At 62.1% G+C, this 12367-nt stretch overlaps 2 protein-coding genes across 3 annotated transcripts; both read left to right on the forward strand.

Annotated features, from left to right (window-relative positions):
• Positions 1-725: 725 nt before the first annotated feature.
• Positions 726-6658, forward strand: LOC130595576 (digestive cysteine proteinase 1-like). Of its 2 annotated transcripts, XM_057402453.1 has the most exons (11): positions 726-823; positions 1145-1204; positions 1381-1473; positions 1583-1755; positions 2390-2633; positions 3852-4047; positions 4153-4346; positions 5071-5162; positions 5248-5409; positions 5888-6077; positions 6248-6658. In XM_057402453.1, the coding sequence occupies exons 1-11, from the start codon at positions 772-774 to the stop codon at positions 6433-6435; spliced, it is 1644 nt and encodes a 547-aa protein (XP_057258436.1). In that variant the 5' UTR covers positions 726-771; the 3' UTR covers positions 6436-6658. The 2 variants fall into 2 exon arrangements, with proteins under 2 accessions (XP_057258436.1, XP_057258437.1); XM_057402454.1 differs by lacking the exons at positions 1145-1204; positions 1381-1473 and having other exon boundaries at positions 757-823.
• A 1112-nt stretch (positions 6659-7770) lies between these two features.
• LOC130595578 (digestive cysteine proteinase 1-like) lies at positions 7771-11361 on the forward strand. The gene is made up of 11 exons (XM_057402456.1): positions 7771-7815; positions 8142-8201; positions 8376-8468; positions 8573-8745; positions 8961-9201; positions 9726-9927; positions 10056-10249; positions 10356-10447; positions 10533-10694; positions 10850-11039; positions 11166-11361. The coding sequence occupies exons 1-11, from the start codon at positions 7776-7778 to the stop codon at positions 11351-11353; spliced, it is 1635 nt and encodes a 544-aa protein (XP_057258439.1). The 5' UTR covers positions 7771-7775; the 3' UTR covers positions 11354-11361.
• The last annotated feature ends 1006 nt before the right edge of the window (positions 11362-12367 follow it).

The following is a 12367-nucleotide window of genomic DNA, read 5'->3' on the forward strand; positions in this document are numbered from 1 at the left end:
ACCAGCGCCCGCCGGGACCCAGCTCGGTGGGATCCATCCCTGCTCCCAGCGATGCGCCAGGCTGGGGGCTGCCCGCAGCCATCGGGAGGCAGAGCGTGGCATCACCCCCGGCACCCCCCGAGCGTGGCAAAGGGACAGCAGGTTGCGAAGAGGGGCCACGTCCCAGCGGGGTGAGGGCAGGGGATTGCGGCCACATTCCAGCCCGGAGCTGGCTGCAGCCCCCATGTCCCCGCAGCTCCAGGCTGGATTGCAGGTGCATGGATGGGGGTCCTGCCCCACCTCGCCAGGCCTTCCTCTGCCCCCTCCTCCTCCTCGCCTGCGGTTAGCCCTCGCAGGCTGACCTCTTTCCTGTGTGAAGGTGAGCCTGGCGCCGGTGTTCCCTGTTCTCATGGCGGGGGCAGGATGGGGACCTGCTCCACACGGCCCTTTCCATCCCCACACTCATCCTGGGATCACAGCTCCTCTTCATCCCAACCTTGGGGCTTGCTGGGGCGGCTGTTGGGGATGGAGCCAGCCTTGCCACAGTGTCCCCGTGTAGGGGCCAAGGCACAGCAGGGACATGGGCTGCTCAGGCTCCAGCCCCACGGGGGGGCATCACCCCTGGTGATGCTGAGCCCTGCCTGCACCCGGGGTGCCCCACACCCCAGACAGGGCCGGTTCATCCCCTCCTCCAGGGAGGGCCCCGGCTTCTGCATTGGCTCCTGCCTGATTTCACCATCACCAGCTCTTGCTTAAAGGGAAGAGGTGGTGCTGGGAGCCGGGGCGGCGAGGATGGGTGCTCTCCACTGGGTCATAGCCTGTGCGCTCTGCACCATCACCCGGGGTGAGTCTGTCCCATTGGGACACCCAGAGGTGGGAGCTGGGGTGGTTGCTGCATCCATCACTGCTCCTCCTGCAGCTGGCAGTGGATGTGGGTGCCCAGACCCAGGGTGTGCTGAGCACCCATGGGAGAGGCTGGGTGACACCAGTGGGGCAGCGGGGGCTGCCTGTATTAGGTTGGATAGGGTTTGGAGCAAGCTGCTCTAGTGGAAGGTGTCACTGCCCATGGCAGGGGGTTGGAACTGGGTGCCTGGTCCACCCCATCCCCAGCTTGGCCTTGGTGGGGCTCAGCCCCACTGAGCCCTGCCCCTCTTCTGCCTCCCAGGACAGGACTCTGGGCTCTCCCGCTCACCCCCTCACTTCGGCTCCATCTACCACGTCCGAGGTAATGGGACCCTGCAGCATCCCTTTGCTGGGGGGAGAGGAGGATGCTCAGCACCCGACAGGACCAGGCTGTCCTAACCCATGAGCCGTGGGGACAGCAGCTTGGTTGGCTGTGGGGCTGCATCCTCTATGGGTGAAGGGTGGGATGTTGGGGTGCTGAGGCTGTCTCTCTCACAGGTGTCATTAACCTGCCCTATGCTGAGATCGAGGAGCCCTTCGAAGCCTGGTACAACCTGACAGGGAACAAGAGCCGCATCCAGTATTATGGGGGTAATAAGGAAGCGGGGATCCATCTGCTCCAGGCTGTGCCCACCCTGCCCCATCCCAGTCCAAAGGGGCAGGAGCACCGTGCCTCAGTTTCCCCATCCCATCGGCACAGGGCAGGTGATAACGTACCAGCTGGCAGCTGTGAAGCCCTATGGGATGAGGTACAAGATCACCCCAGAGACCACCGAGAAGGAGGTGAACACCAAGAAATGCTTCCAGCTGCCCGGCTCCAAGGAGGACGTGGTCAAAGCTCAGAGCGTCTTCCCCACCATGGATGGCTTCAAGGTGAGTGATGCCAGAGCCTGGATCCGCCTCACTGCCCGGAGCATCCTCACGTTCTGGGCTGGGGTTCAGGGCAGCCGGAGCTGCTCCCTTCCATCCCAAGGACAGGCCGGGACCTGTTCCTGTGCCCCAGGGTGCAGGGAGGGTCGCTTCCCACCTGGATTGGGGCTGGACTCCCGCCTCCTTTCCCAACACCATGTTGGGACGTGTCGCAGCCCACACGGATGCCAGCGTTTCGGGATGGTTTGGGCAAGTCCCTGCATGGCAGCGGCTCAGCTCCTGCTGTGTGTCCACAGGGAAAGAGCTTGGAAACACACAGGAAAACCCTTTAAGAGAGGGTGTGCAGCCAGGGACACCCCTCTGTGTGTGCACATACAGCACTGTACGCAACAGGGTGTCCCCAGGGCACTGCTGAGCTGGATAATCATGGAATCCCAGCCTGGTTTGGGTTGGAAGGGACCCTTGTCCCTTTGTCCTGTCCCTACATCCCTTGTCCAAAGCCCCTCTCCAGGTTTCCAGCACTGGAGCTGCCTTGCCTTGCCTCCTGCCCCATGCTCTGCTGTTTGCTATTGGCCATGTGGCTGCTGGATCCAAGAGCCTGGCAAGGGCACATGAGCTGACGCTGTGTCCCTGCTAGTTCCTGCGGGAGGAGTACTACCGGGGCCGGTACTGCGCCGTGTGGCAGAACATCACCCACTGGGCACAGAAGAAGAACGTCTACACATTGTGGGTGACCAACTCCAGCTGCGGGGTGGCCCCCGTCCACTACGAGATGCGGGGCTACAACAGCCTGCTGGGCTCCCACTATGACAAGTACGAGATCGCCTACACCGACTTCGACAACAGCTTCCCACCTTCCATCTTTGACCTCCCCATCAACGGTGAGCCAAGGATGGACCACACCATCGTGTCCACAGGGTGTCCATTGGGTCCATAGGATGTCCATTGTGTCCATAGGGTGTCCATCGTAACCAACAGGGTGTCCATCGTGTCCATAGGGTGTCCATTGGGTCCATAGGGTGTCCATCGTAACCAACAGGGTGTCCATCGTGTCCATAGGGTGTCCATTGTGTCTATAGGGTGTCCGTAGTGTGCATAGGGTGTCCATCGTATCCATAGGGTGTCCATCGTGTCTGTAGAGTGTCAGTCATGTCCATAGGGTGTCCGTCGTGTCCATAGGGTGTCCATCGTGTACATAGGGTGTCTATCATGTCTGTAGGGTGTCCATTGTGTCCATAGGGTGTCTATCATGTCCATAGGGTGTCCATCATGTCTGTGGGGTGTCCATTGTGTCCACAGGGTGTCCACCATGTCCGTAAGGTGTCCATCGCGTCTGTAGGGTGTCCATCATGTCCATAGGGTGTCCATAGGGTGTCCATCGTGTCCATAGGGTGTCCATCGTGTCTGTAGGGTGTCCGTCGTGTACATAGGGTGTCCATAGTGTGCATAGGGTGTCCATCGTATCCATAGGGTGTCCATCATGTCTGTAGGGTGTCCGTCGTCTCCATAGGGTGTCTGTTGTGTCCGTAGGGTGTCTATTGTGTCCATAGGGTGTCCATTGTGTCCATAGGGTGGCCATTGTGTCCATAGGGTGTCTGTCATGTCCATAGGGTGTCCATAGTGTCTGTAGGGTGTCCATCGTGTCCGTAGGGTGTCCATCATGTCCATAGGGTGTCCTTAGTGTCCGTAAGGTGTCCATCATGTCTGTAGGGTGTCCATCATGTCCATAGGGTGTCCTTAGTGTCTGTAGGGTGTCCATTGTGTCCATAGGGTGTCTGTCATGTCCATAGGGTGTCCATTGTGTCCATAGGGTGGCCATTGTGTCCATAGGGTGTCTGTCATGTCCATAGGGTGTCCATTATGTCCGTAAGGTGTCCATCGTGTCTGTAGGGTGTCCATCGTGTCCATAGGGTGTCCATCGTGTCCGTAGGGTGTCTATTGTGTCCATAGGGTGTCCATTGTGTCCATAGGGTGGCCATTGTGTCCATAGGGTGTCTGTCATGTCCATAGGGTGTCCATAGTGTCTGTAGGGTGTCCATCGTGTCCGTAGGGTGCCCGTCATGTCCATGTGCTCACGGCATCCTCTCCTTGCCCTGCAGAGACGAAGAAGTGCGGGGTCTTGCCGGGGAGCGTGGCGGAGCACCGTGTGCTGGCCAACCCCATGGAGGACCTGGTGGGACGGCACCAACCCTGGGCCCATGAGGTCTTCCACCACTACCGCAGGCAGCATGGCCGGCGGTACGGCTCCGTGCGGGAGCTGGAGCACAGGCAGAGCATCTTCGTGCACAACATGAGGTACGGGAGGATGGAGGGGGAGAAGCCCTCGGGTCCGGGTTAGGGTTTGGGCTGTGCCGGGTGATGGTGCCGGTGCCAGCTGATGCCGTCCCCGCCGCGGGGCAGGTTCGTGCACTCCAGGAACCGTGCCGCGCTCTCCTACACGCTGGCCCTGAACCACTTGGCCGACCGCACGCCCCAGGAGCTGGCTGCACTGCGGGGCCGCCGCCGCAGCCGGGCCCCCAACACCGGGCAGCGCTTCCCCAGCGAGCTCTACACCGGCCTCATCCTGCCCGAGAGCCTCGACTGGCGGATGTACGGTAGGTGCGGTGCTGGGCTCGTGGTGGCAGCGCCCTGAGTGCCACCGTGCTCCCCATCACCGTGCTGTGGGGCTGTGTTATCCCTTGGGATCCACGGCTCCCTGTGGTTCTGCTCAGCAACTGGAAGATGGAAGCAGGGGAGAAGCTCTTCCCTATGAGGGGCATTGGAATGGGTTGAACCAAGAAGCCATGGCTGCCCCATCCCTGGCAGTGTTCAAGGCCAGGTTGGACACAGGGGCTTGGAGCAAGCTGCTCTAGAGGAAGGGGTCCCTGCCTGTGGCAGGGGTTGGTGCTGGATGAGCTTTAAGGTTCCTTCCAACCCAAACCAGGCTGGGGTTCTATGGTTATCTGATCAAGGCAGCTCAGTTGGCACTTAGCCCTCATCCAGCCTGGTGTCCCATGGACAAATACATCATCTGAAGCCACATCTGGCTTCACACAGAATGACAGCATCCCAGACTGCTGCTCCATCCCCATCCAACCTGGTCTTGAGCACTGCCAGGGATGGGGCAGTCACAGCTTCTCCATTCAGCCCATTCCAGTGTCCCAGCACCCTCACAGGGATGAACTTCCTTATATCCAACCTGAACTTCCCCTGCTCCAGTTTAAACCCATCCCATCTGGGAGTACACTAAGTCCTCACCTCCTGCCTCAGTTTCCCTTCCACTTATCCTCATCCCCTGGTGCCCCCCCAGCCTCTCACCCCCCAACCCGCTGTCCCCAGGTGCTGTGACCCCCGTGAAGGACCAGGCTGTCTGCGGCTCCTGCTGGAGCTTTGCCACCACGGGTGCGATGGAGGGTGCCCTATTCCTCAAGGTGGGAGCGGGGCCGCGCTCCATGGGGATGGCTGGGGCGCCGGGAGGGTGCCTGTCCCCATCCCTGCAGCGTGTCCCCTCCCCAGACCGGTGTGCTGACCCCCCTGTCCCAACAAGTCCTCATCGACTGCTCCTGGGGCTTCGGGAACTACGCCTGTGACGGGGGGGAGGAGTGGAGAGCCTACGAGTGGATCAAGAAACACGGCGGCATCGCCAGCACCGAGTCCTACGGCACCTACAAGGGGCAGGTGAGGGGTTCCCCAGGTCTTTGGGGTGCTTTAAAGCCATGGTGGGGCTGATCAGGATGGGTCAGAGGTGCTGAACGGGCTCCGGAGGTGGGGATGTCTCCTTGTCCCCAGGCTCCCTGCAGAAGCAAGCACAGTCCAAAGCCAGCCCCAGGCTCAGTTTCATCACTGCACGCCGCGATTTCTCCTCTTGCGAAATAAGGGACAAGGCTCCTCCACCCATGGGTGGTGCTGTGGGTCCCTGCGTACCCCGGGGTACAGGGATGGAGCAGGGATGGAGCAGGGCTGCCTGGGGACAGGGAGGTGGCTGCAGGACACATGCAACTGCCCCCAGGCTTCGGGGGCAGAGTCAGCTCCCATCCGCACCACAGGGGTAGGGTGGCACAGAGGGGTCAGAGCCAGGATGCTGCCCCACATCACTCCATGCACCCTGCTCCTGGGGGCTCCTGATGACACCGTGTCCCCTCCCTGGGTACCACAGAATGGCTTGTGCCACTACAACCAGTCTGAGATGCTGGGCAAGATCACGGGCTACGTCAACGTCACCTCAGGCAACATCACAGCAGTGAAAGCTGCCATCTACAAGCACGGCCCTGTGGCCGTCAGCATCGATGCCTCGCACAAGACCTTCTCTTTCTACTCCAACGGCATCTACTATGAGCCCAAGTGCGGTGAGTCGGGGGGGACCCAGGGCACGGGAGTCCCCAGGGAGATGCCAGGACTCCCCAGTTCCAGCTTGGGTTAGGAGGGGACCAGCCCCCCATCCCTCCCCTGTGCTGCAGTGATGCCCACAGAACAGGATGCCCACATCCACCACCACCTCCTGTGCTGTCCCCTGCAGCGAACGAGACAGGAGAGCTGGACCACGCGGTGCTGGCCGTGGGCTACGGGGTCCTGCAGGGAGAGACCTACTGGCTCATCAAGAACTCCTGGTCCACCTACTGGGGCAACAACGGCTACATCCTCATGGCCATGAAGGACAACAACTGCGGTGTGGCCACCGAAGCCACCTACCCCATCCTGGCCTGAGCCACCCTTTGGGCTGCAGGGAGAGCCCTCGGCGATGCTCTTGGCACTCATCCCTGGATGAGCATCCCTGGATGACCTATCCCTGGATCAGCATCTCTCAATCAGCCCTTGGGTGTGAGCCCATCACACAGCAGGACGCCGTGGGACACGGTGGGACAGGGCCATGGGGTGCTGGACAAGGGGACCCTGCTGTGGACTTGCCAATAAAGCCCCTGCAATAACAGTGGTTTGCTTCTACAGGAGAGGCTCCGGTGCTGCAGAAGCAGCTCCGTGCCCTTTGCAGAGCCATTCCCAGACAGCCCAGGCGAGGGGAGCGGCTGTTCCAGCCCTGTCTCCTGAGGTGGAGCACAAACAAGCCCAGGGATTTCTGCTGAGCTGAGACATTCCTGGCGTGGGATGCTGGGAAGGGGGGAAGGCATCAGCCTCTGCCCCACTGCCTGTTGTGGCTACGGGTGGGGATGTGGCGCCGGCAGCGTCTGATGCCACAAGCACAGGACAAAGGGAATGGCTTTAACCTGCCCGAGGGGAGATGGGGATGGGATCTTAGGAAGGAATTCTTCCCTGTGAGAGCGGTGGGACACTGGGATGGGTTGAACGGAGACGCTGTGGCTGCCCCATCCCTGGCAGCACATGCAGCCAGTCTAAACTGAGCCCTTATCAGCTCTGCTTTGGGCTGCTGCTGCTGCTGTCACCTTGGGCTGGTGGCCAGCGGGATGCACGCAGACAGGAGGGGTGAAGGCCACTCTGCTCATGGCTCCCCTTCCCGGGTCTGTTCTTCCATGCAGCTCCTGTCATTTCGTGCCCATCTCTCTCCTTTTCCCAGTTAAAACCCCTAAGTGCAATCCTAGCTTGCCCTGATGGTGTGTCCGGAAGGATGCAGGGATGCACACAGCCCCCATCTCCCCATGGCTGCCCACAGCTACACTGGGGGACATGTCCCAGGGAGCGGGGATCACCCAGAGGGGCTCTGGGGTGCCAGGCAGGGTCTCCCTGCACCTCGCTGCCCCTGGTTGCTGCAGCACCCTGCATGCAGCAATGCCTGGATGCCAAGTGCCCAGAGCACAGGGAACCCTCAGCATCCAGCCCTCAGGGCACCCACCTTTACCCTGCCACACAGCCCCACAGGGGTCTGGGTGCCCCCACCCCAAGTCCCATGAGACCCTGGCATGGGTGGGAAAGGCATGGGTGCCCATGGAGGGGGGACACACACCCCTAAAGCCACACCTCCCCCTCGGTCTAGCCCCAGCCAAGGCTTTGCCCATTGGTTTCCTGCAGCTCCCTGCCCACCCAGCAGTGGTATTTAAGGCACCCATGTGTGCAGCACGGGCTGGGGGTGCAGGATGGGGTGGCTGCTGGTGCTGGGTGCTGCCATGCTGCTGGGTGAGCACCCACCTTGGGGGGGGGGGTGTCAGGGTGATGCCCCTTAGCCTGGGCACTGTGGGGTCCCTGTCCCCATGCCCGGAGCAGGGCAGGGGCACTGGGCACACTTGTCCACCCCAAGCCCTGTGGTGTGCGGGGGGGTCTGGGATGCCCCGAACTGCACCATAGGGAGAGCAGGGATGGGGGCTCTGGGTCAGCAGGGACTGGGGCTCTGCTCTCTGCCCTGCCACCAGCACAGGGGACAGGGAGCCAGGGAGCAGACCCTGCTGTAAGGGGTTAATGAGCAGCATAAAGGGCTTTGGGGCATGGATTTGTTCTTCTTCCAGGAGCAGAGAGCAAAGCTCCCCTGAAGACCCCCACATTTGGGGACATCTACCACGTCACAGGTACCGCCTGGGGAAAGGGCACCCAATGGGAGCAGGGGGTCTGCACCTTCACCCATGGGTGACGCTGTGAGGCCATGGGGGGCTCCATCCTTACTCAGTGCTCCCCTCCCAGCCAAGGGCACAGGGCAGGGGGACAGGGGATGCCTCTGGGTCTCAGTCCCTCTGTCCCCACAGGAGTCATCAGCCTGCCCTATGCGGAGATCAAGGAGCCCTTTGAAGCCTGGTACAACCTCACCGGGGGGAAGAGCCGCATCCAGTACTATGGTGGTGGGTGCAGAGACGCTTCACCACCTGCCCTAGGACCTTTGGGTGCCTCCTGGGAGCCAGGAGGTGGGGTTTTGCCTTGGCTTTCGCACTGTCCCTGTCCCCAGGCCAAGTGGTCACCTACCAGCTGGGCTCCATCGAGCCCTTTGGTGCCAGCTTCAAGGTGACTCCCGAGACCACGGAGACGGAGGTGAACGTCCGCAAGTGCTTCCGCATCAACGGCACCGATGGGGACCTCATCACCCCACAGAGCGTCTTCCCCAGCCTGGAGAACTTCAAGGTGAGCCCTGGGCATGGTCCTCCGGGATGTGGGATGGGGCAGTGGGTGCAGGGTGTCTGGTGACTACCTCCCTCCGAGGGCAGGTAAATACAGGGTACCTATAGGGCTGGATGGGCCCATGGGTGATGATGGAGGTGACATGGATGCAGCTGGGGTGCCCCCATGGGGCACGGTGCTGGTGTGGTCCTGGTCCCTAACTCGTGTGCTGTGCCCAGCGGGTGCGGGACGAACGGTGCCAGGGGCAGCCCTGCGCTGTGTGGCAGAACATCTCCTACTGGGGCCACAAGAAGAACGTGTACAGGCTGCGGGTGGGCAGCTCTGCCCATGGCCCCGTGCCCCTGCACTACGAGGTGCGGGGCTACAACAGCCTCCTGGGGTCTCACTACGACAAGTACGAGATCGCCTACTCCTCCTTCAGCCACTGCTTCCCCCCCAGCGTCTTCCAGCTCCCCGAGGGTGAGTGTCCCCATCCGCTGCCAAACGCAGCACCTTTATCACTTGTCTTCATGCAAGAGCTTCATCATTTGGGTGAATTAGTTTGGTGGGGAAAAAGCAGGGAGAAGTGGCATTAGTTGGGTAGCTGGGGTGATGCGGGTGCTTTCCGAGCACGGTGCTGGGTGAGATGGCTCTGGAAGAGGGTGTGGATGCAGAGGTGCACCCAAATAGAATCATAGAATCCCAGCCTGGTTTGGGTTGGAAGGGACCTTAAAGCTCATGGTCCCACGGGCAGGGACACCTCCCACTAGCCCAGGCTGCTCCAAGCCCCATCCAACCTGGCCAGCTCCAAGTCCTTATGCTGGAGAAACCAGAACTGCACCCAGTGTTCAAGTGGGGCCTCAGAAGAGGGCAGAGGGGCCAAAGCAGAGTAGAGGGGCATATGGGATGGACAGTCCCACTGGATTTGGGGTGCTCACGCTGTGCCTTCTGGCTGGGGGTCCCCACTCAGAGGGGGGAGCTCATGAGCTGTGTCCTCATGGCAGGGGTGCAATGCAAACAGTGGCCCGCAGCCGGCCCCGAGCACCGCATCGTGGCCAACCCCATGCAGGAGTTCGTGGGGCACCCACAGGAGATGGACCACATCCACCACCGCCTCTTCCACCGCTACAAGGAGCGCTTCAGCAAGAGCTACAGCAGCGAGGAGGAGCACGAGCACCGCAAGCGCGCCTTCATCCACAACATGCGGTACGGGGTGACGGGGAGCCGGGCTCGGGGATGGGATGCTCCTTGCCTCCCAGCGGATGGAGGGGTGGAAGCCCTCATGCCGGGTGATGGTGCCGGTGCCAGCTGATGCCGTCCCCGCCGCGGGGCAGGTTCGTGCACTCCAGGAACCGTGCCGCGCTCTCCTACACGCTGGCCCTGAACCACTTGGCCGACCGCACGCCTCAGGAGCTGGCTGCACTGCGGGGCCGCCGCCGCAGCCAGGCCCCCAACACCGGGCAGCGCTTCCCCAGCGAGCTCTACACCGGCCTCATCCTGCCCGAGAGCCTCGACTGGCGGCTCTATGGTGAGGAGGGTGCTGGGGCCATGAGGGTGCACGGGTACAGCCCAGCTCTGCGCAGCGGGGTTTGCATGGGGACAGCATCATCGTCCCCTGCTCAATGTGTCCCCAGGCGCTGTGACCCCCGTGAAGGACCAGGCTGTCTGCGGCTCCTGCTGGAGCTTTGCCACCACGGGTGCGATGGAGGGTGCCCTATTCCTCAAGGTGGGAGCGGGGCCGCGCTCCATGGGGATGGCTGGGGCGCCGGGAGGGTGCCTGTCCCCATCCCTGCAGCGTGTCCCCTCCCCAGACCGGTGTGCTGACCCCCCTGTCCCAACAAGTCCTCATCGACTGCTCCTGGGGCTTCGGGAACTACGCCTGTGACGGGGGGGAGGAGTGGAGAGCCTACGAGTGGATCAAGAAACACGGCGGCATCGCCAGCACCGAGTCCTATGGGCCCTACCTGGGGCAGGTGAGGGGGGCAGGGTGCAGTGCCACCCCCTTCCCAAGCCTTCCCCCCCCCAGACCATCCCTTTGGCAGCAGTTGGCGGCTCCACTTTGGCTTATGGGTGCTGCCCCCCTCACCTGCTGAGGGACCCCAGCGCCACCCCAGCCTCCTCCCCACAGAACGGCTACTGCCACTGCAACCAGTCAGAGCCGGTGGCCCAACTCGCCGGGTACGTCACCGTGGAGCCGGGCAGCGCCACGGCTCTGAAGGCTGCGCTGGTCAAGCACGGCCCCGTGGCTGTCAACATCGACGCCTCCCACAAGTCCTTCGCCTTCTATGCCAACGGGGTCTATGAGGAGCCCCGCTGCGGTGAGCCCCATGTCCACCTCCTACCTGCTGGGGATGGAGAATCCGGGCAGAAGATACGGGATTGGGAATGAGCTCCAGCTCCAAGGGATGGGGAATGAGGCGGCTCCATTGTCTTCTCCTGGCCAGGCAATGAGACAATGGCGCTGGACCACGCGGTGCTGGCCGTGGGCTACGGGGTCCTGCATGGCAAGAGCTACTGGCTCATCAAGAACTCCTGGTCCACCTATTGGGGCAACGACGGCTACATCCTCATGGCCATGAAGGACAACAACTGCGGTGTGGCCACTGCTGCCTCCTTCCCCATCCTGGCCTGATGGGACACACGTGTCCCATCCCGTCCCCTCCGTGTCCCTGCAGGCAGCTCCAGATGGATGGGGGCTGGCAGAGGGACACGGGGCCCTGGGAGGCAGCTGTGGGGCAGAGGGATTAGCTCAGAGGATGCTCCCAGCCCTCTGGAAGAGGTAATTTACCATTATAGCAATAAAAGCCTATAGAAGTGATCCTGTCTGCCACGCTGCCAGTTCCAGCCTGTCCTCTGTGAAACACAGCCCTTGCCACGGCTGCCTCCGGCACCCCTGTGTGATGAGTTTCACCCAGTGCTCACCCCTTGGGTTACACGTAGCCAAACCGCACAGGTTTCAGTGCTGGCACCCCCCTTCCCAGCAGCAGGAATAAGTCCGAATCATTCCATAGACGGTTTGGGTTGGAAGGGACCTTGAAGCTCCTCTCGTTTCCTTCCCCTTGTTCCACCCCCTGCTGCAGTGATCGCTGCACTGATGGCTGTAACCATCCTCCCCAGGGCTGCTGACTCCAAGGCGGTGCCTGGGAGAGGCAGGCTCACCCTGCAGGCATGATGGGCTTTATTCTGTCTTTGCTTCTCTTGGCTGCAGCCAGTGAAAGGCGCTTTGACATCCAGGGAAGCGGCACCTGGAGGCTCCCTTTGGAGACGGGATGCTGAGCACGCAGGGGAGAGCTGGAGGCTCTGCACCCCAGGGGAGCTCAGAGGATTTAGCTCCAACCTTCCCCATGGCCAGCCCCTTCCCCATGCCCAACCCGGCCCTTCCCCAGGTTCAGCCCAGCCCCTTCCCTACACTCGGCTCGGCTCGGCCGTGCTCGGCTCGGTTCGGCACGGCTCGGCTGTGCTCGGCTATGCTCAGATAGGCAGGGCTCGGTTCGGCACGGCTCGACTCGGTTCGGCCCGGCCCGGCTCGGCTCGGTTCAGCTCGGCTATGCTCGGCTCGGCCCGACTCGGCTGTGCTCGGCTATGCTCAGATCGGCAGGGCTCGGCTCGGCTCGGCTCGGCTCGGCTCGGCTCGGCTCGGTTTACC

The sequence above is a fragment of the Pezoporus wallicus genome, unplaced genomic scaffold (assembly GCF_028554395.1).
Source record: "Pezoporus wallicus isolate ANWC-B61680 ecotype Strahan unplaced genomic scaffold, APGP_CSIRO_Pwel_v1 contig_13161, whole genome shotgun sequence".
NCBI classification, from domain to species: Eukaryota; Metazoa; Chordata; class Aves; order Psittaciformes; family Psittacidae; genus Pezoporus; species Pezoporus wallicus.

Coding starts and splice junctions, on each gene's coding strand:
- LOC130595576 (XM_057402453.1), top strand. CDS start 772: ATGGGTGCTCTCCACTGGGTCATAGCCTGTGCGCTCTGCACCATCACC. Junction 824..1,144: donor GCTCTGCACCATCACCCGGG/GTGAGTCTGTCC, acceptor TCTGCCTCCCAG/GACAGGACTCTGGGCTCTCC. Junction 4,048..4,152: donor ATCTTCGTGCACAACATGAG/GTACGGGAGGAT, acceptor GCCGCGGGGCAG/GTTCGTGCACTCCAGGAACC.
- LOC130595578 (XM_057402456.1), top strand. CDS start 7,776: ATGGGGTGGCTGCTGGTGCTGGGTGCTGCCATGCTGCTGG. Junction 7,816..8,141: donor GGGTGCTGCCATGCTGCTGG/GTGAGCACCCAC, acceptor TTCTTCTTCCAG/GAGCAGAGAGCAAAGCTCCC. Junction 10,695..10,849: donor ATGGGCCCTACCTGGGGCAG/GTGAGGGGGGCA, acceptor TCCTCCCCACAG/AACGGCTACTGCCACTGCAA.